The sequence below is a fragment of the Phaenicophaeus curvirostris genome, chromosome 4 (genome assembly GCF_032191515.1).
Source record: "Phaenicophaeus curvirostris isolate KB17595 chromosome 4, BPBGC_Pcur_1.0, whole genome shotgun sequence".
In the NCBI taxonomy this organism is placed as follows: Eukaryota; Metazoa; Chordata; class Aves; order Cuculiformes; family Cuculidae; genus Phaenicophaeus; species Phaenicophaeus curvirostris.
The window spans coordinates 68,730,764-68,756,573 of NC_091395.1; the positions used below are offsets into that span (position 1 = coordinate 68,730,764).

General features: G+C 37.2%; 1 protein-coding gene across 2 annotated transcripts in view; it reads right to left on the minus strand.

Annotated features, from left to right (window-relative positions):
- FAM193A (family with sequence similarity 193 member A) overlaps positions 1-25,810 on the minus strand; it is an 81,757-nt gene that overhangs the window by 18,106 nt on the left and 37,841 nt on the right. Inside the window, exons 3-14 of one of the 2 annotated variants that reach the window (XM_069856452.1) lie at positions 24,985-25,230; positions 22,543-22,709; positions 22,099-22,266; positions 18,841-19,075; positions 15,523-15,647; positions 11,988-12,132; positions 7,220-7,297; positions 5,540-5,652; positions 5,144-5,386; positions 3,055-3,208; positions 2,776-2,955; positions 77-328 (exon numbers count right to left, since the gene is read on the minus strand). In XM_069856452.1, the coding sequence (XP_069712553.1) occupies positions 77-328; positions 2,776-2,955; positions 3,055-3,208; positions 5,144-5,386; positions 5,540-5,652; positions 7,220-7,297; positions 11,988-12,132; positions 15,523-15,647; positions 18,841-19,075; positions 22,099-22,266; positions 22,543-22,709; positions 24,985-25,074 (1,950 nt within the window). In that variant the 5' untranslated portion in view covers positions 25,075-25,230. The remainder of the gene's footprint in view (positions 1-76; positions 329-2,775; positions 2,956-3,054; positions 3,209-5,143; positions 5,387-5,539; positions 5,653-7,219; positions 7,298-11,987; positions 12,133-15,522; positions 15,648-18,840; positions 19,076-22,098; positions 22,267-22,542; positions 22,710-24,984; positions 25,231-25,810) is intronic. The other variant, XM_069856453.1, reaches the window with a different exon arrangement.

Sequence of the window (25,810 nt, forward strand, 5' to 3'; positions counted from 1 at the left end):
ATTGAAACTCAGTCGTGCTGGTTTATACAGTATTTTTCCTGGGATTAGGATGATCCATCTGCTTTGTCAGGCTTACCTTATTGTGTGTAAAGGGAGAAGCTGTATACAAGGTGGGATGGATAAGTGGACGAGGCAGATGAGGAATTGTATGCAATGGTATATGTCCATGAATGTGAGGATAAAGATGAAGTGCAGGATGTGTAGGTTTTTCAGGATTCATAAACTGGTGGCCGGCAGGCAGGCGTCCAGTTGCAAGTGCAGAGGCTGTTAGACCCGAGGCTTCTTGTTTGCAAACGTGACATTCACAAGCATTTGGACCTTGGTCAGCCTGCAAGAAAAAAAAACTGAATCTACTTGACAGACAATAAATCCATATATTCCTCCCAACCTTTTATCTCAGTAATTATTATTATTTTCAGAGCATTATTTTCTATTATCCATAGAGTTCTTTAATGTGGCATCAATGGGAAAACCTCACAGTGAAGTAGAATTGCTAGCCGAAGATCTTTATCTTAGTTAAGAAAAGAATGCCCAAAAACTGACAGCGTTTCATACTATACAGATTTTTAACGTCCGCTATTGGTGACAACAAGCAAGATGCTGATATAGATAATCAAGAACAGACAGCATTTGATCACTACCAAGCAATTAGTTATCCCACTACATAAAACCCCTCACAAACTGGATGATCATTTTCCACAATCTTCCAAGCATAATGAAACACAGTATGTGTAGAGAGTAGCAATATGGGTTGATTAGCTGATAAAGCTCCCAGTAGTCCTGAGCTGCACGAGGCAGAGCACTGCCAGAATGTCAGAAATGATCCTCCCCCTTTGCCCAGCACTGGTGAGACACATCTGGAGAGCTGCATCCAGTTCTGGGCTCCCCAATAAGAGAGATGTGGACATTTCTGGAGTGAGTCCAGTGAACGACCCTAAGATGATTTAAGTCTTGGGGCGTATGTCATACAAAGAGAGGCTGAAAGGACCTGGGACTGTTCAGCCTCGAGAGAAGACTTAAGGGGATCTCATTTGTGTGTGTTCCCTGATTAGGCAGGGAAGAGGAGACTAAAGAAGACAGAGCTAGACTCCTCTCAGTGGTATCCCATGAAAAGACAAGAGGAAACAGGCACAGGCTGAAACAAAAAAATTCCACTCAAGCTTAAATCATTTATTTAGTCACAAGAGTGGGTGAACAGCAGAACATGTTACCCATAGCAGTTCTGGAGCCACCATCCTTGGTGATACTCAAAACCTGACTGAAACTATGCTGAGCTATCTTCTCTAGATGAACTTGCTTTGAGCAGTAGGGCTGGACTGCACTACATGCAGATGCCCCTTCCAAACTCAACCATTCTGTGACTGTGTAGAGCAGACATTTCTTATCAAAAATTTCATAATTGTATCAACCATGAGAAATCCACGCCTTCTTAGAACCTTTTACTTGTCTCAAGGTATAGTTAGACTCTGCTGTCTCAAAAGGATTCAAGACTCTGGAAGAAAAAACACTCCAGGAAAGGGCAGCTCCATTTCCCTCTCAGCTGAGTAAATTTTTCTGCCACTGTCATCTGACATTTAACCCGAAGATAATTTTACCAGAAGCAATACCAGGAACACTTCCTGATTGCCATTTCCTTTCTCAGCAATGCAGCAGTTCACATTTTTCCAAAAAGCAACATTAACTAACTTAGCTTTCTGAAAAAGAACTGACAGGTGGTTTTCTTCTTAAATAAGCCTTCCTCTCAAACAAATAACTCTTCATTATCACTTCAAGCATTACAGCCTTTGAGACATGGTATATTTTAGCAACCAAAGATTTTATAATACAAATATGATGACTCAATTAATTAGCTGTACAGAAAGGAAAAAATAACTTTCTCTCTCTCAAAAAAAAACCAGTATTATCAAGAAACCAATACTAATCTACTAGCATACAAAAATGGAAAAAAGATGGCAAACAGTGTGGTGAGATCCAAAATCCAATTCTGACTGACCTTTGGGTAACGAGCATCATAAGGAATCCAAAGAAGAATAAAGATGCTGAGTAAATGAACAACCCAAACGAATAACTCAAAAACATCTCATGTGCACATATGTGCCATTGAAATCAATCACTTCAATGCAGCATTACAAGGTAGATGCTCAGCATTGATTACAAAGTCAGGCTAAAAAAGTCATGAGCAGTTCCTCAAAATAACTCTGAGAAAGCTATTTTTCCTCAAAGAAAGCAAAAGAGAGAAAGGTTAAATCTGTCTTTTTATCTTGCATTTAGTTTGCTCCCCTAAGGCAAGCAGACTTAACATAATCTTAGTTGATTTTTCACAACAAAAACTGAAGCTGTTCACCACTTGCAAGCTAGTTTGACAGAGGTCTCAGCTCATTCAAGTATCATGTCACTGGTCAGCCATACAATACAGAAAAAAAAAATCTCAACATGCTTGCTGGAAGAAAAGTAGCTTAAAGGCCAAACTCAAACTTTGAAGCAGAAATGCTTCTTCAGTTTGTGTTTCTCGCTTATACAGGCAGGAATAAACATTTTTCCTCCCCATGCTGAAGCCACTTTCAATATAACTAACAGACTTTGGGTTTCAACTAAAGGATAGTATTAGCCAAGACAATACAGAATTAGAAAAATATTTTATATATCGTACCTACCTCCTGATAACTTATTATATTAAAAGTTAAAAATTTAATTGAAGGTATAAATGTATTCTCATTCAAGCAGCCACATTTCAAAATTGAGTTTACTAAAAGGGTTTCTCTTTGATTACTATACCTGCTGACTGGGATAAGACGGTGGTGGACTATCCATTTTTGCTTCATCTTTTCTTAATGCCCTTTTTCCTAGAGTCATTTCCTCCTTTTGAGTCCCTGGTGGTTCACCAATGCTCTCCCCATCTGCTTCTTCATCATCTGCTTCTGAGGAACTGCTGCTGGTACTGCTCACCTGAGGAGACTGGACAACATTAACTCATTAACAGATGGGTGGAGAACAGACCTTTCTTCAGCAAGCACATCCAACTGCCAGAAAAAGGCAAGACACTAAATGCTGTACCTCATCTTTCAATGCCATGTTTTCACCTCCGCCATTTAGCTCACTGTGAATTCCATTCATGTTGGCTACAACCTCTGCATCGTCGTAATTATTCAATGGGTAGATATCAGCAAATTTTGCTGATAATGGTGCAACATCTTCATCATCACTACCACTGAAGGGAAAAGAGGCTTAGATAAATCACAGTGCTCAGTAACCTCAGTTATTGTGAGAATAGGTAGAACACCAAAATGAAATAAAGTTGAGGGCATCCCTTGTATCAGTGTTCGAGTTGCGAGTCAAAGAATTGTCTTCTGAGTTGTTTAACTGCTCTTATTTTTTTTCAAGCAAGTAAAATCGAGCAACCTGCCACTTAATCCTACTGAAAATAGCAGCTGCATGCCTGAACAACAGACTGGACTGAAAATAAGATTCTCTGCTATTTCTGTATAAAATATTCTTCCACCACTGCTTTCTGACCAAGAATCTAACAAAGTAGTAATGACAGGATATGGACGAACTTTTAGTTTAATGGAAAAAGCCTCATGTCAATGATTTCCTTCACAGAAAGTATGAAGTGGAAGAAAGTACAAAACAAAATCCACATTTTTCCATACATTAAATGTCAAGCCAGTAACAGTAAGCAGGGAACACTGAATACATCATGGTACCTCTTAAATTTCTCAATACCAATTAGTTCCTAAACAACCTCACATCGACGTGCTTTTCAGAATCTGCTCTAAAATACTTCGTGGAATTTTTTTTTTTTATACATGCAGACAGCTAGTATAAGAACACTAATGCTTAATTATCCGCTCCAGAGAAGTGTTGCAAAGATTGGTTAGTTCATGTTTCTACAGCAATCCAAAGCTCATAAAAGTGCTCTTAAAGTTTATCTTTTGCATTCCATGAGATATTGTGCCAGAATTTAATTACATGATGGCACCATTTAGGCATATTTCAAATGTGCAACAAGGAAATAAAACACAACAGATATTATAAGACATAAAACGGCCCTTCCGCGTGGAACAGTGGTACTTTCCTAAAAATAGGTTTCTTGCAGTAAATACTACTTGGATTCAACTGAACTAGCTTCTGAAGAAAAACTGAGCAACTTCGGACATTTCAGCACCTAAACTAATGAAAGTTTACAGAAATTCCAACCATACATTTAAGAATATGTAATTAAACATATGGCTACATAACCTGAGCAATTCCCAGATGGATTCAGAAACTAAAGTCCTGTCATGGAATACGAAACCATTGGTGGCAGCAGACACAAAGGTAAATGTTAAATGGAAATTGAATTTAGTGAACTGATATTCAGCAGAAATATCCCACACACCTGCACTGTCCTTATCCATCACACCATATTAATACAAACACCAGTTCCCTTGACTGTATTGATGACAAGTATTTCATTACTGTTCCCACCAGTACTGAAGTCAAGTTTTCTTAAATATTCCTTTGGACTATCACATGGTAGAGGAGACTGCTGGTTAGCTGCACCCTAAGCATGTACAGAAGCTGGTCCTTAAAATTATGGAAGGGGCAGAAGCCTATCACTAGGCTAATGCCTCAAATCTGACCGTCGCTGTTATGTGAATAAAAGAGGGTGACAGATACTTCTGACAGGGAGAATAACTTCTGATACAAGACTTGAGTTAACACAACTTCAACAATCCTAAAAGCCTCCTAATAAAGGCTTTTTTGGAACTAAGCTGATTCGTATGAAATTACCACCTCTTAAAGGAAAGATCACTAGTTCCCTTGCTCAGTCTAAGAAAGTATGACATTTTAAAATGATGCTCTAAAGTAGATCAGTATCTGATGTGCCTGTAATCTCAAAGCAGGAAAACACATACTACGCACACTGCTAGCAATACTGTTGATTCAACATCTTCAGAAACCTTTAAGAACTTAACAGAACTTTTTTAAAAATTTATATTTGCACAACATACAGCACTGCAGCTGTGGTCTGCTAAAAACAGTACCAGTACTAAATAATTTTCCTAGGCAAAGCTAGCATTACCAAGTGAGAATCAGCCAATGCAAACTGCTTGCTTAAGTTCAATTCACTGTAAAATTTAAAACAGAAAAGAGAACTCACAAAGTTGGTGCAGAACCGTTATCCGTGAGGATCAGTCTGGGATGTTGCTGAATTGTAATAGGTGAGCTAGAACCCGATCCCGAGCTTGCTGAAGACATACTGGGTGGGCGGATCTCAGATAAATAATCCGGAGCAGAATCAATTTGTAGTGGTAACTGGTTAATGTGGATATCATCAGTTATAGGAGAATCCATGATGCCACACGTTAAAATGTGTGAAAGGCTGCAGTCATCACAAGTACATCTGTTCAGGAATTAAGATTACAGATTTTTATGACCTTGTTTAAGCAGCATTCATTTAAAGTAGCCACATTCTTTGTTCCAATAATACATTTCCTTTCTCCTCAAACACAAAATTAATTATTTTTATAATTTCATATTAAAAACATCAGCTCACCTTCTTCTATAATTACAGTTGGGACAGTCAGGCATGCTCAAACGTGATGACAGCATGTGTCTCATTGTGTCTGTGAAGTTGTTCTCCCCAGCTAGTGCTTTCTTGTTATTAAGCTGAAGCAAATTATAAAGGCAGTGTTTCAGTAGTGCAAGTCTTTCCATTAACAATGCAACGGCACATCATGATTAACAAACTGCATTATCACAAGGGGGTCTTTGGGCAAAATATTTAAAAGAAGCGTTCAGAATAATTTAATGAAGGTGGCATTTTGAAAAAACAGTGAAAAAAAGGAAGAAATTCAAAGTTACAAACAACAAACATTTGGCACTGAAACTCTTCAAAGAAAGTATGTTTCCACTATGAAATAGAGAAGTTGCCCAGTCCATCTCCTTCACTCATTTGTATGTGTATCTTGCATGGTATTCCTGCAGATGTACTCTGAACTTGAGCAGGTCTCATCTTGTTGCATGGTATGCATAAAAGGACACTGCTGACAAACGGACAAAAAATGCAAACTCACACATAGCCTGCAAAAATTAATTAGGACTAATTCCATCACCATAATGGGATAGATTCAAGGAATGAAGTAGCTGCCCAGGACTTCACTGTATTACTGAAAAAATACAATCCAAATGACTTCCACCTGGCCTAATCCTGAAAGCATCTAATTTCATTAGATACTTACAAACCTCAGGTTAAACAATGATGTACCTAAGCCTGCACTTCTGTAAATGCCCAGATCTGATCTGTCCCTAGACAGCCGTGGGCTTACAGGTGACTTAAACCCAATTAGGATCATGGAGAAAGAGGATTCTTCCTCAAGTCCTCTGAGGAGCCCTGTTTACCAGATGTTCTGAAGACATAGTTAAACACAGGCTGACATTCCTTATAAGAAAAAGTGCTTACTGATGACTGCTTTGAGACATTGTCAATTTAAGCTTACGTTCACTAAAATGTACTGTCATACTCTCCTTCTCTGGCTTATGACTAGCATTTTTTCTGCACAGTGGTACAGGAATGCAGAGGTTCCCTATCCAGTCTTGACCCTAGTCGAGTCACTCTGCACTCTTACAGAAAGCACAATACACACTTGAACACTTCCAGGCTACAGAAGATAGCACTAAGCCTTAAATAGCAGTTTTATAATAAGGTAGGAACTTCTACTGGCCACTCTGTGGTTATGGCTTGAAAAAAGGCAGACAGCTCTGCTCAGCCTTTTCCCCACAAAACAGATGTAGGAGCCATCTCCAGAGTCATAACAGATGCAATCACCTGCCCTGCGACCACAGCTCATACTCACAGACCAGGGAATTTGTAAAATCCTGAACACAATATGTCCTGTCACGTATATCAAGGCAGCTCCATGCTCAATGTATTGGCTCTTTTGGATCCCACTCTAAGGCATCAAAACCTCCCTTTTTATTGTATAAAGCACCTCAACACCTGGTACTCAATTCTAAGACTATGGTGCTTACGTTTTTACCTTGTAGTAACTGGGATTACATACTATTACATACTCTTCTTGGACCTTGCTTTTCTCTCTTTTAGCTGACCAAATTTCATGCCTGGCATAGCTACAGAATTAGATCATGCAGAACTATACTACACTCATATGTTTGCACCTTACAAATATACACGAAGCATTAATGTAACTTAATATGGCATAAAAAAAAATCCTACCTGCTCTTCAATAAAACGCCTCTGTTTAAAAAATTCCCAGTCTTCCTTTAGCATGCGCTGTTTAGTTTTCATTGCCATCTAAAACAGAATTTAAGGAAAACGTATTGATTTAATTGTAGAAATCCTACACTGTGGTCAATTGGTCTATCAGTTTCACAAAATCTAGCTTGTCTATACTCTTTTGAAAACACTTACATACTTAAATCAATATGGAGTACAGTTAAGTTACTTAAACATAAGATTTTATATTCACTTACACTATCTTTCAGCCAGATTTCTGCACTTTTACTCCTTAAGTAAATATTTCCATTAAATATTTTCATAGCATTTCAATAAAATGCAATTGACATTAAATCTTCAACATCTCAGATGTGCTAAAATATACTTAAAATCTAGAGATAGAAGGCTTTTGTCAAGGCCTCAACATAGTCTCTAGCACAAATTCTTATGTACCACATGTGGAACTAACCACCCAACCACAGAGTGATAAAAATAAGAGTAAAGATTAAGTGGTGTCCTAGACTAACACTATTGACCACTTTTATTTCTCCATGTATGTCATGCCCATGATATATCAGAGACTAGGAAAATATTTTATCATTACTCATCCCTGAATCACATCATCAGAAATGCCCACAGAGCTCATTACTTTTTGTAAGCAAATTATATTTTTCTGATTTAGCAAATAAATTCATTCTGGCAAAGTGCAAAAGCTTCCATGAACTTGAATGCAGCAAAATACAAGTACAAACCTTCTCCTGTCGCACCTTAACAACGTTTTAAGGACACCAATTCATCAGTGAGGAAAACCAACTATCTAGGTTATTTTTTAAAGTTGTTCTTTTCATTTATGCAATTAATAATAATAAAAAAACCCCTACCACCTTATAGAAGATAACAAAATCACTTCATAAAGATATGTTAGTGGGCCAAAGTCCAGTAGGTTATACAGCTAGCAATTTTTTTTTCCCCCTCTTCAGAAGCCTGTCTCCAGAAAATTCATACTTGACGAAAGGTTAATAGTAAGACTTTAAATTTAAGTATATTACTGTTATTATCATTATTTAATTTGGGAAAATGAAATTCTAAGCTGGGGATCTGAAACCATATTAAGTAGTAAAGTTTTGCCTAATGAACTTCTGAAACAACCAGCAACATGTGATTCTAATTACTACTGTGGATTTTGATTTCCCTTGCTCCAGTAAAGTTGCATTAACACCAAAAAATGAATGAACCACTAGTACCATTTCTCAGGCACACTGCTGCAGAGTCTGCAGCCAACAACATCAGAGACTTCATCCTGGTTATGATATCAGCTTCTAAGCATCCTTGAGCTATATTTAAACCCAGCAACACTCACCGGTTTAGGTGCCCTGCCACCTAGATGTATCTTTGCCCTCAAAGACAGGCACCTACATGCACTATACATTGTAAGAGAAGACTTTAATGCCCAAGAATGAAGTTTAAAACAGCCAGTGCATTAACCGGGAGCTGCCTACTCAAGTCTGCCAAGAGGCTGTCAAGGAAAACAGCACAGTTTAAGTCCTCGTACTCCTGAGTATTCATAGCAACAGGAGCTGAAGCTAAAAGTTTTCCTACTTCCAAATTTGCTGCCTGTCCAATATCCCATGTCTGAAAGTATCTCGAGTTATTAGTTCCATAAATCATAGGAAATGACTTCTCTCCCCTCTTCCATTCCCCCAGTGAATATTTATTTTAGCAGAGCAAGGCAGCTGCAATACAAACCACATGATTCATGCCCAAGAAATCTGCTAGGGAGTGGGAGATAAATTCAAATGCCAGTGGAAGGGAAAATTTACACTTCACTATTGCACATCTGCAATGAATATGCTGCCCAATAAAGGAGAGGGGCCCACTACCATCTTCCTTCTACCCTTTTCACTTAGGCTAGAAAGTATGAGATCTATCAGAAAAGACATTGTAAAATGAGACACGCAGGTGAACAAGCATTTTTTTCATTCTAAAATAGATTCAATCATAAAACAAAACCAGCAGTTCAGTCAGAATGGACACATACCACTAGATGACCTGGGAGAATTTTGATGTTTGCACATACAATGCTTGTTGCTTCCAATTTTTAAACTCTATCAAATGTGTACAGCACATTTGAGCATTCCAAATTCTGACTGTGAATCTAGTGTATTTTGCTAGCTGTTTCACTAGAAATAATAAAAATAATTCCTCTTATTGCAAATTCTCAGCACCCAAAACCAGAAAGCATTTCAATTATTTATACAACTGCCATAAAGACAAAAAAAAACCTATGCCCACACAATACTATATTTTTCTATTATGTTGATCAGAACTGTAAAAAATAATTAAAAAAAAGAAAAAAATCACACTTGAATATGGAGAGACAAATGAAAAGCTCTCCAAGTGCTCTTGTGAAGGTGGGCAAAGCCCCTCCCATATTCCTTTATTTTGTGGGAGCGAGCAGTAAAAAAAAAAAACTTATGAGAATGCTCCAGATATATTTAAAATCTCCTGAGTTGCGTGTAATCTAAATTTGGTAAGAAAAACAGGACCTGGAGGTACAGGCTGCATACATTTAAACTCTCCTGTATTCCAGATGCCCTAAACATCTTCCTTGGATTTTAATGTGTGATGAATACAGGTGGTGACAGGAATGTATCTTTATTCTAAATTTTATTACAGCATACAGGTATGGTATAGGAGTGAATTAAGTTAACACGTCAGTGCACAACACAGCTGTCTTACTACATATTTACAAAAACACCGTGTGTTTGTACTGCTTGCAAAGCCGTTCACTTCTTTTCCAAGAACAAGTAACGTGCCATCCCTTAGAGGAGGTACATTAATTATCTCTGCTGATTCCTGGTCTAAAATTTTGGGTGTAGTTCCACAGCAATTAAAGGAGGATCACTGTTAAGTTCTGCCCTGTGGTGGTCCATGTGTTCTAACCTTTGATACAATAGCAATATAATCTCAGAATTTTGTTAAGCCAGCAAGCAATGAATATGCATTCGCTGTTAAGATCCACAGTTTCCATAGTAGCCAGGCTTTCTGATTTCTACCTTGTTGATAAAAATATCACTGCAAATTCAGGTAAGATGGTCATACTGAATGATGTATTTTTGATCAAGAGGGTATAACCACAGGTTATCACCAACGCGGGGTTTAAGACATGATTGTGAAAATGTTTTTTCTACATATAATTACCAATAGAAATACCAAAATCTTCTTTAAAACTTGGTAGTTTAAGTTGTAGAATTGTTTCCTCTACACACAACCCTTGCAGGTCTTTGTCATTAGGAAATAAGAAGTCTGAATATTAAGTTCCCCAAATGGTAGAAGGGCTTTCATCTGCATCACGATACAGGCTTCACTAAGCACATAAAAAACCTGCTGTTAAATCTTGTGGCAATTGCACAGTCATTCAATAGAAAGAAATACAGAAAAATCAGTTAAGAGTTGATTTAAAGTGTGCAAATCAACCAGTCAGAAGCCTAATATGAACAGGACTTTACTGAAATTCTATCTGTTGGAAAAATAAGTGAATTATCAGAATAGAACTGGGCTCCCTTCCTTACTGTGACCTCATGGGGAAAATGACTTCTAGTAGCACAACATAAGAGATGGTGAAATTTTACCAAGCTGTCATGAAATATTTAGGTGCACAAAAGCAGACAGAACAAGAGGAAGCTTCATAGCTGATAGCTCACAGATGCAGATCCCAAACATAGAAAGATCTCTAAAAATAAAATTTGTTACGTTCTGTCTCCATCTTGAAGGTACTGGAATTAATGGTAGCACTTCACTTAAATCTTCATAAGGAAGAGCTTCTGAAGGACATTTACAGTGTACTATAAAACTTGTTATCTCTAGGAGTAACATAGAATTACTAAATCTCAACTTGGACATCTAAATTCCTAATGTTCATAATATTTCAAAGTACAAGTGAAGTTCTAAAAAATTCTGTCTCTTCAGTTATTTCAAGCATATTCTTTCTTCTAGCGTAGTTAAGATCAGACTAAAAAGATTTACGCTCAGGTGTTTTTAAAAAAATTCAAGTTCTTTGAACATGAGAGAAAAAGCGCATGAGCAATTTCAGAAGAGTATAAAAACCACTTGCAAAATAAACAGTTATTTTCCCAAAAATTAAGCTCTCAACAGCGTAGGAATCGGCACAATGAGATTATTTTCTGAAATGTAGCGAAAACCCAGAAGTAGTACTTGTCAGAACATATACTTAATTAAAAAAGAATAACTCCAGAGGTCTCAAATATTTACGTACTGAGACTCTGGAGTTCTGATTTTGACAGCTGTACAAATGTCATCACAGTATGCAAAGTGCAATAGTTTCTAAAAGCAATCTCTCCCTCTAAATTTCATTTAATGTAAATATTATTTTGGAAGCTTAGGGGGTTTTGTGAGGTGGGTTTTTGGTTGTGGGTTGCTGTTTTTCCTTTTCCTAGCAACATCTATAAAAGAAAGTTTCTGATTACTGTGCTATGGGTCATTTACAAGCTTAAGTCATTAAAAATGTTCAAGGACCATCTCTAAACAATGGCACCACAATCTGCTTCAACAATCTGAAAATGTTTCTGTACAACCACTATTATGTTTTGGTTAGTGTTTTTTTCTGTTCTGAAAGAGTGACATCAATGAAAAACGTTATATTTGGTAGTTTCAAAGCTCTAGATTAAAACCTCAAAGAAACTCTTCACAGCCTGGCATGGACTGCTCCCTGCATAATTGGTCTTTAAAGTGTTTACATGATTCTTACCTGTTCATCAACATAATCATCTATTCTTTTCTGGCATTCAAGCCATGCTTCAGCAACTTGACCCATTTCCTGTTCCAGCTGATGATACCTTTGTAGCAAGGTACTATACATGTCTTCACTACAGGAATCGTGTGTGGTTCCAAGCCTAGAAGGTCAAATAGCACTTGTTATAGAAGAGACATTTCTCTGAAAAATCACACTTTTAAGTTCTGCCAGCCAAAAAAGTATTGTTAAAGCACGATTATTGATACACTGAGGCCCACATAGCTGCTTGCATCCCAAAACTGAGTATTTTTAGTTATTTTTCAAAAAACATCCAACAACTGCTTGTTCCTGTAACCAACAATAGCGAGAATGTGGGAAGTGCAACATTTCTAAAGCCGCTTTCCCACAAGCTACCAGATGTCAAACCTACTGAGCCATATTTATTCAAATTTTGTTGCTTGATATATTTATCCTTCCAAATTCTGTGGGCTAAATATACATGTCAGCTATTTACTGAAGAGCTATGTAGTAAAAATTAAGCCAGAAGCTTGTTAATCAGAACTCTCATGATCAATGCTAAAAAGATTACTAGACAAGTTGGAGTTCCAGCTGGGAAAGTGCTGTAGAATGAGGCAAGTGAGATAATTTGGTTGCATGCAGTTATCAGCTATCACTTGAGCGGCATCAAGTTAATGTGGCTATGCCATTCACTGACTGTCTCTGTAAGGAGTCGCAGAAATAGGAGACAGATTGACCCTCCTTTCTACTACATTTCTGTACAGCAAATTCCTGCACACAAATTAGAGCACATCATCACAAGGATTCTTAAGCAAATAACCAAACTCCTGAAAGTCTTGACTTCAGAAATAAATAAAAAGACAAAATTCTATTAGATAACTGGCGTTTAAAGCACTCGGAATTGTAGTGACCTTTGAATTTACAGAAATAAACCAAAGCTTTTCAACATTTCTCCTGCTCAGTAATTATAAGGAAACTGGTCGGTAGTTACTTCGGCACAGAGGTCGTGTACTCAGTCAAAGCCAGTGCCAAAAACCAGAACTAAAGCATTTCAAAACTTAGTGTTTAAGCCCAGTTCCAGCATTTCAGGAAGTTTTGTTATAGATTTCCATTGCAATAGAATGTTAACACAACCTAAGAATTATAGAGGCCTGCTTGTCATCTGACAAAGAACTAGACTTTTAATTTTAATGTGACAATTAAGTATAATGAAAATCAGATCAAAGAGACAACTCGGTAAGCATTAAGTTACAGCTGTTAATGTGACTTTGCCAATAAAATCAACTTCATTTTATTTTGTTGGTTTTGCCCAGAAGAAGGACACAAGCAATTCTGCACATTAAACACTCATCTATAAGTAAATACCGTGTCTAGCTGAGTACAAAAAGCAGTTTAAAGGAACATGCTTCCTCACTACCAACACAAAGCTGTCAATTTCCATTACTAGCTCACAATTTAGTACTATTCTTCAAGTCCATATTTCTGGTATTATGCAATTGTGTGAAATTCTGATTCCTACTGCACAGATGTCAAGAATTTGTTCTCATAACTTGGCTAGCACTATTCTTTCAAACACTAGTTGTACACAAAATCTTTCTTATACATGCTCTCATGTTAGAAGGCAAAGAACCTCATTTAAAAAAAAAATTAGATTAGCAATGCAACAGCATTTACACTTTCAATTTTTATTCACTCTTGAGTAAAGTAGTAAATACTTTCAGCCCCCAAGAATAAAGGAACAATCTAGCTGATATTTCAGTCCTATAAATAGAGGTGGAATATATTCCTGAACTGCAGTAAAAAAAGGTAATAAAAAGCACCAGGCAGTTAGTTACTTCCTTACCAAACACCAATAAAGCAGTTCCTTCAGTGCAGGGGGCATGTCAGTGGTTGCATGTGATCAAAAGCATCTTAACCCAAGAAATATATTTAACCTCTAAGAAACCTTTCATATAGAAACCATCATCAAGAATCTCTGCTCATTCACATATGAAACGACGGGATTTCCTTAAATAGTGATTAGGAAAATACAGACTTATGAAATGCTGTGTCTGATGTAGAAGCCCTGCTGATTAACTAACTCGTGATAAGCATATGGACAGCTCTTACAGCTGGTCTGCAGATTGTACAACTGAGTGTGCCTCCTAAGCAAACCAGAGCTGTTAACTCGGTAGCAGAACAAGACACACTATGGCCCTGGTAGTTCACCCTGAGTAGATGACCAGCCCTGTGACAGACTGGCACAGCTGGTCTCATATCAGCTAGTAACCTCCATTCCCACAAGACTGATAGGTTTAAACACCCCTTAAGCGAACATCTTTTCTAATCTGATATCTGATAAGCATCCTTGGAATGAACCACAGCACATCATTGTCCATTTTGAAAAAGCTAGAGACACACAGAAGACTTAGTGATTTAAATAAGGGATGAGAGAAAGGGTAAACACTCAAAATGTAAGTGCCTTGCCAGAGAGCATGGAGATGACTGAGGGATACAGCGTCAGTGATAGCGGTACTGGAAAGTCAGACACAGATCACTGGGAACACGTGACTGAACAATGTGCTGTTGAACATCACAACAGAATTACCTGTCTGGAGATAAAAAAAAAGACCAAACAAAAAACCTCAACACAAACCCAAAACACCAAACATCTTCCAGTACCAATGCAGTTTCAAGTCAACCGATTAGACAAGTTATTCTGAGGGACCTTTGACTTCTTGCTGAAACCAGTGACAATTCTGCTTTCTTGTTTCCTTTCTAGGATCTACTAGCAAAGGGCAAACTCATCAGAAACTTCTTCATTCACTAAGACCAACATACCTTCTGACAGACAATCAAATTGCTCTTGTAGCATGGAAAAAATACCCAATACCTTTAACACGCGTACACAGACCATAAATATTTCTTCACCAGAAACAACACAAACCATCCATGACTGTACTTGAAAAATAGTCAGCTTTAGGATAAGCAGTATCTTCTCTGTGAATTAATACCACCCAAACACTTAGCACATACTCCAATTACAAGCAGAGCAACCTTGCTAACAAAATACACATTTTAAAGCCCCAGGAAACGCAAAATGCCCTCAGATCTACAAGCACATAGAAAGAGATTTTGTTTCTGTTGCTTTCTGCAATAAAAAAAAATTGCTTAAAACTCCAAAGTTATTTGTGCACCGTGGGAAACATGAAAGCATTGATGATTTAGCTCACTTGTAGAGCTGTTAAGACAGTAGCAAAGCCTGACGACAAATGAGAACATTAATATCCAGTCATACCACAAGCATTTTCATAGGATACTGTCATTCTACTAGGTAAACTACAAGCAAGAAGATTAGGGTAGTGATAACATTAACAAGCAAGTTATGACAGCAGTCTGCTCAATCGACCACACTGTTTTCAACACAGATCAATAGGAGTTTTTTACATATTAAGTTGTAGAAGCAGCTGAGAAAATTTTTTTTTAAATGCTGTGGCTGCAAACATGAGATGTAATTTCTCCTTTAAACCACAAAAGAAAAGTTAAACTCTACCTTAGCTGTGACACCAGCGTTGGCAAGCTATTCTGCAGGAGTGGCTCAGAAAATATCAGATTTTCAAACAGATGCTTATTGTGCAATTCCCATGTCACCTGAAATTTCTTCAAATGTTCATTTTCCTATAGTGAAAAAATAACCAGAAGTAAGCCGGGGTAGAAAATAATTTTAAAAAGTTCTCTCCAAGGCAAGAAATTTTTTTAGAACTAGTTTCCAACCTACAAGCTGTATTATCCAGCTCAGATCTTACACAATTTTAATAGCCAGAAACTCAGGTTTTAAATAAATATTTCACGCCTTAAATAACTAAAGCTTCATTTTTGTTTTTTGAAATTGTCATGGATTAGGAAAAAAATACAGAATGTTGTTGAAAGCTTCCATTTATTTCTGCACTGAAAGATGTCTTTTATGAACTGAAACAGCTATTCTCACGTTTTCTTGTCAAACAATTGCCTACCTCCAATTATTTTTCAGTTCTTTGAATTTATCTAGTAATAGACACATACGATAGCAAGCTATAATCTTTATTCCAAACTGACATAAATCAAGTAAACAGTTATCACCAAGAACAGCTTCAAAAATGAAGCTAAATAAACAAGAGACCAACAACTTAATTCTCTGGTAAGCAGAATATTTTTCTATTTGAGATTATTTAACACATAGTTGTATACAATTCCAAGGCCTAAATCCAAAATCTATTATTATCAAAACATAAGAATCAAAGACATGCATAATATTTTTTTAAAGTCAGTTATGTTTTCCCACATATAGACAACAGTATGCAGGTTGTCTATACCAGGACTCCCTCAAACAGCAATGTTAAGTGCAAGCATTCTAGCTATCGTATTAGCACGTGAGCCCTATGCACTATAATCTCAAGTACCCAGAAATACCAGAATAATCTGGAATTTCAATTTTTTGTTAAGTATAGTGTGTTTAAAAACAAGTGCATATTTATATCATCAGACCTAACATCAGACTATCAATATTCAAGAAAAGAATCAAGTTAGGAGTTGCATTACTATTTAAGAAGGCTAAGTGCTTTTTTTCAAGTTGAACAAGATACATGTTCACTTTCAGTTTTAATATTATGTCTTCACTATATTTAAAATTCCCATAAATTGCTAATAATTTCTCAAGGGTCAACACTGAGAAAGGTTGATTTCCTAAGCAATTTTCATATCACGCTGTGAACAAACCAGTCAACACTTATCCAGCAAACCTTGTATATCAGATGGTGCAGAGTACGATATTTCTCACAAAGAAATACCTGTTTTCCCTTCTACTCTGCTATATTGTGTACTCTAGGACTTTTTTGTACTGACTGCAGTCTTTTCAGCTCATCCTTAGTAATACCTGTCATTCCCTGGAGGGACATAGGCTCTAGTTACTTCTCTTCAACTTTGCTAGTTAGCTGGGTTCCTTTGAAAGAAAGGAAACTCTTCATAATTTCATTGAGAAATTAGTTCTTTGCAGGTGGAGGTTCAAGGCATTACCTGCCTTTGTACCACATGCTATGTGCAAAGGTTTTACCTTTAAAAGGAAGGCTGCACTAAGTTTAGAGATCTTGATTGCCTTTCATGTATTTCACCTGAAGATTCCTTCTTCTATAGTGCGCTGGTGTCTTGAGAGAAAATTAGCATGCAACACTGAAGAGGCTAGTGACCTTACTACCTGTACTGAAAGCCGTGACATGCTATTCCACTTAAAGGTTACTAAACAACTCTAGGAAAGGTATGGCAAGAGACAGTATCCTACATTCTCACATTTCAGTTTCTGAATGTCACAGCTTCAAAGAAAGAAATTTTCAGTACTTATTGGGGTACAGAAGGAAAAGGACAAGAAAAGTCCAGAGTGTTTTGCATTTTTTTAAGCTTTGCTTTTAAGAAGAGGTCAGAAAAAAGGCTAGATTAGGGTGTTCAAGTATCTTCTGTCTCTTAGCCATTATCCCAACGTCTCATACCTGCTAAGTTTTCATGACTACTAGTTCCCCAATAATAACCAGAGGAAAAAATATTAAAAAATTACTTCCTGATCACTGGCACTAACGGGATCATTACTGAGGGATCTACTTTGAAAAAGCCAACATTTGTACTGTAATCCACCTGCTTTTCAGCTCTGAATAGATTTCTGAATTCTAACTCAACTCAACCCGAAGAACAATCTTCTCTCAAGCACCTTGTTAAGAGACTTGAAGACTATAAAAAGCAGCCAATAAACTGGAGAAAGCAGTGACCTGACATCTGTATCTAAGTGAATAAGCTGGGGGAAACAATACAGACAGCATCAAATAAAGGGCATTCACAACAGGAAAAAAAAAGCATCAGATATGCTCCGGTTTCTCAATACAAACACCCTCCTGCTTTGCCAATTCCATTTTACTAACAGCCCTGCCTCAGTAACGACACACTGCTTCCGCTCCATTTGATATCCTGTGGCCATCATAGTCTTGTTCCTGCCTATTCTTTTCCTCTCTTTATATACCTAGACAGTCACTTTCAGTTAATTGGCAATAAACCCCAGATTTACCAGCTTATCCACTTATTTTTCCTTACACAAAGTTTACACAAGAAAAGGAATGCACAGAATAAGGATATTAACAAAGGATGTACAAGATTATTAACAAAACAGAATTAATAACCTTCTCAGCTCTAAAAATAACTTGAATTACAGAATTTATTTACTGTATCACTCACTGATGATGGACAGTCACTCAAGAAAAGACTTTTAAAGCTATTATTTTCTACGCGACAATGTAATCCCATCTAACATCACAAACAATTGACAAAGCACGCATTTAAGAATGAACAAGACCTTCAGAAACAAATAACATAGCAGATTCATTCCCAGGCAAAAGATCACCTTTTCAAGTAGTCATTCTTCTTTATAAGGGAAAACAAACCAAACATGGAAACAATCTAAGTTATTGCTACACGAAAGTTTTTGTCCTTTAAACATGGTTGTCAAGAGACTATTAAAGGTTAACAGAGAAGTGCTCCATACATTTTCAAAGGCATTATCTAAAACTTTATAGATCTGCTTAAACACTAGTTTCAGAGTAAGCGCCACAAACAGCATCCGACCTTTTTCTTTACAAACAAAAGATAAATTTCATCAATTCACTGTAAGAGATACCTAATTAACATTTCTGAAGAATTAAATTTGCATTTTCAGAGCCTCCCTGTCTGTAAGCATGCACACGCAAAACCCCTTGTATTTTACAAACCATATACGACACCTGAAAGAGCCTCGAACAGCTCTGTTAGCATTATCCCTATCAAGTAAAAGCATATAGGACTTTTTTTTCAGTCTTACCAGAGTAACTAGAAAGGCGCTGATTGTACACGCTGCCTGACAGAGTGCACTGTATTCTTCAAGTAGGAGTGAGATGAATTGATGTGCCTGTGGTGGCCCTTGTATTGCTAATGTTGATGCAACTTTAGACCCCAGCGACAAGTGTCTGAGCAGACGAACCTTCATTTCAAGCACATATTCTCTAGCTTGCTGTTCCAACCGTTGGTAAAGCTGATATGGATCTCTCTCACAAAGCCTGTATTTTCAGAATATTTTTAACAAAAGAAAAAAAAATTGCATGTAATCAACAATTTTTACTTTCCTAAAAATACATACCAGTTACCTACACCATCAAAAAGAAGCAATGGCTAGGGCTTACAGAACTACTTGAGGTCTGGGAGAACAGAGTCCAGTCTCCTACTTTTAAACAGTGGAACTGAACTCCTGTGTAGGATGCTTGCACAACTGAAGAACAAATTTGTTTAGGACCTCAGTATTTCACTTCAATTCTTGAGCTAAAAACCCCTTACTTAATTTGCATACAACCCTGAGACACCTAGACTCTTCAGACAAGCTTCTTTGTAACTTCTCCATGTTCCTGAATACAGCCTAAATAAATGTCCCAGTTGGAACATCCAGACCTAGACCTGATTATAACCTGTAGAAGGACAGGCATTTACTTCAAGCCATTAAAGGAGCTTGATCTGTTGAGCAGCCACCACATGCCTAAAAACACACTAACCAGATTGGACCTGGTGACTGCTTTGGAAGACCCTTCTGTTGAGCTGAACTGAAAGAAGACATTTCATACAATTGCCAAGCTTTTAAGACACTGATTTGTGAAACTCCTCCGTACCTTAATTGAGTATTTCTTATCCCAACTTGAAGATCTTCTCTACAAGGACATTGCACCTTTTATTAGAGCTGTGCCACTGCATAGCAGAGGTACGGCATTCACAGGGCCACAAAGAACGTACTTCAAGAAACATGACTTCAGGCACTCTAGCTCCTAACTGCTATCATAACAAATTACCAGGGTTTGGTTTTATTTTTTTATGTATTTTTAAATCTAGAATAGGGACTAGAATTTGGGACTCATTTGTCCCAAGGAAGCACACTACCACTGAAGCTCCAGAAGCACATTGCCCTCCATGCACTCTATTCAGCCACTCAATACCTGCAAGACTTGTCACTATAAGACACAGCTTCAAAGAAGGTGAGGCCTTTCTGCTAAATGACAGCATAGAGGTGGCTAGATCTGATACTTCCCAGGAAGCAAGACATGGGTTTGAAACACCTCAATACAGAACAAAACTGAACAATGACTGCTTTGAAGCACTTCAGAGTGAAATCTATTAAATAAATTCCTGTGCATGGAGTTTAAGCACTTGCCTCAGGTTCTTTACAGCACAGGGAGGCAAGAAAAAAGAAAGAGATTAGACAAGTACTTAAGAGTTAGATGAGTAAAAACCTGCTGCTATCTAGTTCCTGCTCTTCCCTCACACTCACATAAGAGTACCATCATATTGCCATAAAGTGCTCCAACATACAACAGGGATGGTGCTTGGCACCACTACTTATTTTCAAGTAAGAAGACCAGACAGCCCATTTCTTGCCAGCTGTACCTAACAGAGCTGAATGTGGAATTCCAAATTCCTGCCTTTTAAGTATAGATTTATTCAGTCACAGCACGGTCTTTGGCATGTTACCTGCATGGTTTGTTTGGCTTTTTTTGTTTTGCTTTGTTTGTTGTGTTTCCACACTTTCAATACCTACATTGACTAGCTTTGTTAAAAAAATTTTGCTTGAAATTAGCACTGTGGACTGAACACACTAGTGCCTGCTCAAATGCAGTATCGTACTCTTATCTCATACTTTGGAGATCATAAGGAATTTGAGTAAAAAACAATCATAGTGACACTTAAGGTTTCCTTCTTTGAGATCTTGTTGATGGCTTTGTAATTTAATAACCTCTCTTAAAAGTGAATTGTAGAATCATAGAATAGCTAGGGTTGTAAGGGACCTTAAAGACCATTCAGCTCCAACTCCCCTGCCATGGGCAGGGACATCCCACTAGATCAGGTCTAGATCAGGTGAAAAACAAGTCTAGAGAAATCACAGCTCCTAAGTACATATGAAAGATACATGGTATGCATTTCAATTTCCAATTTTTTTCCATGAAAGAGAAAATGCATAAAAATCAACAACCATTTTAGTTGTAATTCAGTTTTAATTACCTATACCCCATGGAAAGTTTAAACATCTTTGACTTCAAAATCTATGCTGTATGCTTTGATTACAAACTAGGACAAAAAGGTAGGCATTCTGTATTACTCTATTTTTACACAACTCGTATTCAAAACCAAACATGCGTTTTTTCATATAACAGAAGTGCAATAAGCTTATTTAATTATCTGTTAAAGCTAATTCAGGAGTATAGCTGTATGAAGAGCAAGGCTAAATGACTAGAATCTTTCAAGTGTCTTTACCTCGCCAGTATCTAGCTTCAGCTACAAGCTCCACATAAGAATTACAGTTTGTCAGATCAGTCAGACCTTAGTACACTAAGTACAGAAACAAGGAGAGCAACTACTCCTTGACCACACGCTCAGACAGAAACGGAGATGAACCTCCTAGAGTACTTTAAGGACAGCCCAAAGGAAACCATCTGCAACTGAGGATCTCATTAAATACATCTTCAACTTCACACATAGAAAAGCAATAGTTTCAACTTATAATCAAGGAATCATTTAGGTTGGAAAAGACCTTTCTAAAATAAGAAAGAAGTTACTAGAATCCACCTCATCTAGGGATCAATGGCCAATATTACTTTTTTTAGTTGTTTGAAAAATCTTTTCTAGCTGTTACAACTACAGTAAAATTCAAGCACAATTATAACTCAGATTAATTCAATAAGGTAAGATTTTCATGTGGGGCAATTCAAACTAAATAGTGTCTTCTCAATAATAATTACCCTAAGATCTTTTGAAGAATAAGATTTTGGGACGCTTCCATAATTATACATTGATATTCCTATTGTAAACCACATATGAATTTAATAGCTTCCCATGCATTCAATGCAGCGCTTAAAAATCCTGCACGAAATAGAATTGACTGTTCTGACTTTGCATTCTAGCGGAAAGGGAGGCAATCACTCCAAGCAATCAGACCTACAGAGAGTAAATAACATTCTATTAAAAACTAATATTCCAAACTACTTATGAAATTAATTTTAACAATTATCTTAACAATTACGAGACATTTTTCAAAATGCTATACCTATCCACCAGCTCTTTCATTCCTTCTTTATCTGGTACCAAAGACTGGTCTTGGTCATCTGCCAAAGGGGTCCCAGCTTGGCGATATATACACCGAACCATATATCTTACTTCTGACCAGTAATTTTGAAGCTGCTGAGGTTCACGTTCAGACTCTGCTGAATTTTCTCTGCAAATAATGAAACAAACAATTACTCTCCATTTGCACATCACATCAGCTTATTGATCCCTACTGTTCTGAAGATGACCTTCAGGAAAAACAATATACTTGATATTTTAGGCATTTTCATAGGTATAAAATAGGATATAAGCTGCCATCCATAAGTTACTGTTTTCGCTAGTTAGACTGTTTAAAGAGTTTAAGCATGAACAAACAAATATGCAACAACATTGCTAAAAATCTGACTACAGGCATTGTATTGCTGAGTTTGAATTCCATTCTTACCTGCGCTCATTACAGGCCTCACAGTTGCATGCTATGTCTGAAGGAGAGGAATTGCTAAGATCTGCAGCAGGCACCGTCTGCGCACCAACGGTTATTCTTCCTCCTCCTACAGATTCTTGCTGTGATCCACTGTTTCCAAGAGGCATATGCAAAAGGAAATCTTGACTCTGAAAGGAAAAAAACACAGGCAGAAGTCTGAAATGTTAATAGGTAGGCATATACTAAAGTGGCATTTCTTAGTGCTGCCTAAAATTTGGGAAGACACTCAACCAGGCACAAAGAGTTCACCTTTAAAAAGCCTAGTAAACGCAAGAGGTGGACTGAGAAAACTGATGATATAAGTAGTTTAATTTCTAATAACCAAAGTATGTCAGTTATAATTATCACCTTTATGTATTCCAGCATAAACAATGAACTAAGCTATAAGAAAACTTGCATCATCCATGATTAATCATAAAACTAGCATTGTAATACCTCTAAAGTCTCTATGTGACAGTATGTTAGAATTTTGTAGTTTAACAACCCCTTCTAAGCAAAATCCCATAAAATCTCGTTGTTTATAACAGCCAGACATACTTCTTCATATTAATGGATACTAGAAAGCTGCTGTCATTGGGGATGGATGCTCAGTACCAGCAGATGACACAAATCTCTCTCCTGAGGCTGCTGTACTTGGGTTTCCAGTTTCTTGCCCTTCTCTGTGCTCCAGCCCCAGTGCACACCATGCTTCCCTCCCACACTCTCCCCAAGTTGCAACCAACTTTCTGTGGCACCAGGCAGAGACCTCTCCCACATTAGAAGCATGACTGAAGGGTTTTGTTTCGTTTGTGCTTTACCCCAGATCCTGAAGCAGGATTCAGACACAGACTCAAAACAAACCTGCATGCATTTGCTGCCAACAGTAAGATCAGGTACTGGGGATGGTGCTGTGGCAAACCAAGCTGGCAACAGCAGCCTGGACACCAGAGCATCTACAGCAAACCATTGATAATCTGGCTTGCAGTGACTGACAAGAGAATTTTTTTTAGCTCATTTTGGGTTTTTTTTTCCCAGCTGGTTTCTCTAATCCATGTAGTTGAATTTGAAATCCAGTTTCCCAACTTGGAAATTTTTTTGCTGTTTATCTTTAGAAGCTCCTTCTTAAAATAAGAAAATAGTTGCCGAATTAAGAAAAAATACTGGTTTTGTTTCATCTTGAGTATCTATAACTTAACAAAATGTTCAGGAAGTAAATGCTGCCTGCCTTGCACTTGTAGACCCTTATTTTCTTTACTAGTTCATTAAACAGAGTTTAAAATAAATAAAACTCGACTCGGCTGAACAGTAACATGTTTCAGTCTTGCTTTGCTCTGAACTCTCTAGGATGTGTTTACCACCAGACTATCAGTATAATTCCCTTAGATATAACTTCCCTGGATTAATTTTACTAACCCCTGTTTATAGCAAGAATATCAGTAAACGGTATTTGCATACGACTGCACACACTCTTAAATTTTCCTTACAAAAACCTAAATTGATTGTGCTTTAAACACGAGTTTAACAGCGCGTAGTATACAAAGACAATCTTTCTTCACATTGATTTGTTTACTGAAATAAAATTTGTATGTGCCTATGGGTATAGGCACAGTCTGTTAGTTCTCTACAAGGAGATGTCAGCTGGAATCTATAAGGCTTCCAACTACTGAAATTGGGTGGCTTCCCAGTTGTGAAGATTTGGTTCTGGAATAGAGCACCGTTTACATCTAATGGGGTTTTGGTGGACCTGCCAATGAACTTTTCATATCTTTCTGCTACACTGAGCACAGGCCTTACATGAGGTTGAATTCTCATTTGAAAATATATTCTGCCACTTAATGCAGAAAATAATCACAACTTGAAATACTAGCACCGTGTATTAAATCAGTGTTTGCAGTGCTATAATAACAAATAAGAAATTGTTATATACATACTATGCAAAGTTGTGCTTCTTAACTGAAAAAATACAGCAAAGAAAAGATGACAAAATGCAGAGACATGCAGAGAGGTGGCAGTGACTCAAGAACACTACTGGAAAAACAAGGAAAATTCAGATAATTTACCTCACAAAGCAAGGAAAATATGCATGAGGAGATACAGAATAAAGTGAAACAATTAAAGTTGTACTGGTAAAAGCAGAAGAAACAGAATTTAAGAAAAGGAAAGGACAAACTAAGATCCAATAAACTGAAAGGGAAAAAAAATAGCAAGAAACAAATGCAAGCTTTGCTCTACTGAAAAATCCAAACCTTACAATGGAACTCTTCATTTTTGGCATAACTTCCCCATTCAGTCTAGTTCACCAATCAAGATCTTCTAAAATGATTTCTGAGCACTTACACCTTAAGTGGTTCCAAAGCACAAAGTAGCATTCAGCCCGTAACAACATATGTTCTTAGTCTATTGACCTGAAGTACTTCAACTTACCACAAGAGATTGCTCTATTGTAGCATGCCTCTCCTCCTTTTCGACTGTTCTTCGACAGTCTGAACACACCCACAGTGGAAGATGCAGCATATTGTTTGCTTTTGGAGACGTGGAAAGTGCTGTTTTGCTAGAATTTTTTATTCCGCTCTCTGAAAGCAAAGTATCTTTTCGTTCACTTCTACAAAGAAGACAATGCTCGCCAGTTGTATATGGTGCTCTTTGTCCCAAGCCGAAAGTAAATGGCGTCTGCAAACAAAATATTTGAACATATAACTGGTAATTCACAAAATCTCGATCAGAAAAACTTATTCTGTGATTATTAAAAAAATACACTTAGTTTAACAGTGATTACTAAATAGCGAGTATTTGGAGTGTCCCAAGATCAAACACAGCAGTTTTAATGTCCACGTGGCAAACAATTTTGATTACTCCCATTTAAAAAGTAATGTTTTCAGGCAGCATAGACTAGAGCCTTTGCCTATAAAACAACACAGCCTAGATGCAATAATCTACTAAGAAAAATGAAAAAGTGATAGTACAATTCCTTTTACTGTTGTCATCCTTACAGATACAAACACAAATAGCTGCTCTTTGGAGTTGTGCGTCACATTTTTTAAAACTAACTGAAACAAAGACACATTCAGCTAAATTTGTTTAAAAAAAAACCAGCTCAACTCAGTCTTAATAAAACACCAATCAAGCAGGGTGTTAGAATCACTTTCTTCTACTGAATAAAATAGACTTGGTAACTTCTGAGGACAGAGGCAGTTCAAAACCTAATTTCTCTTCCAAGATGCTACTGTTCATTAAATTATGCTTCAGTCAT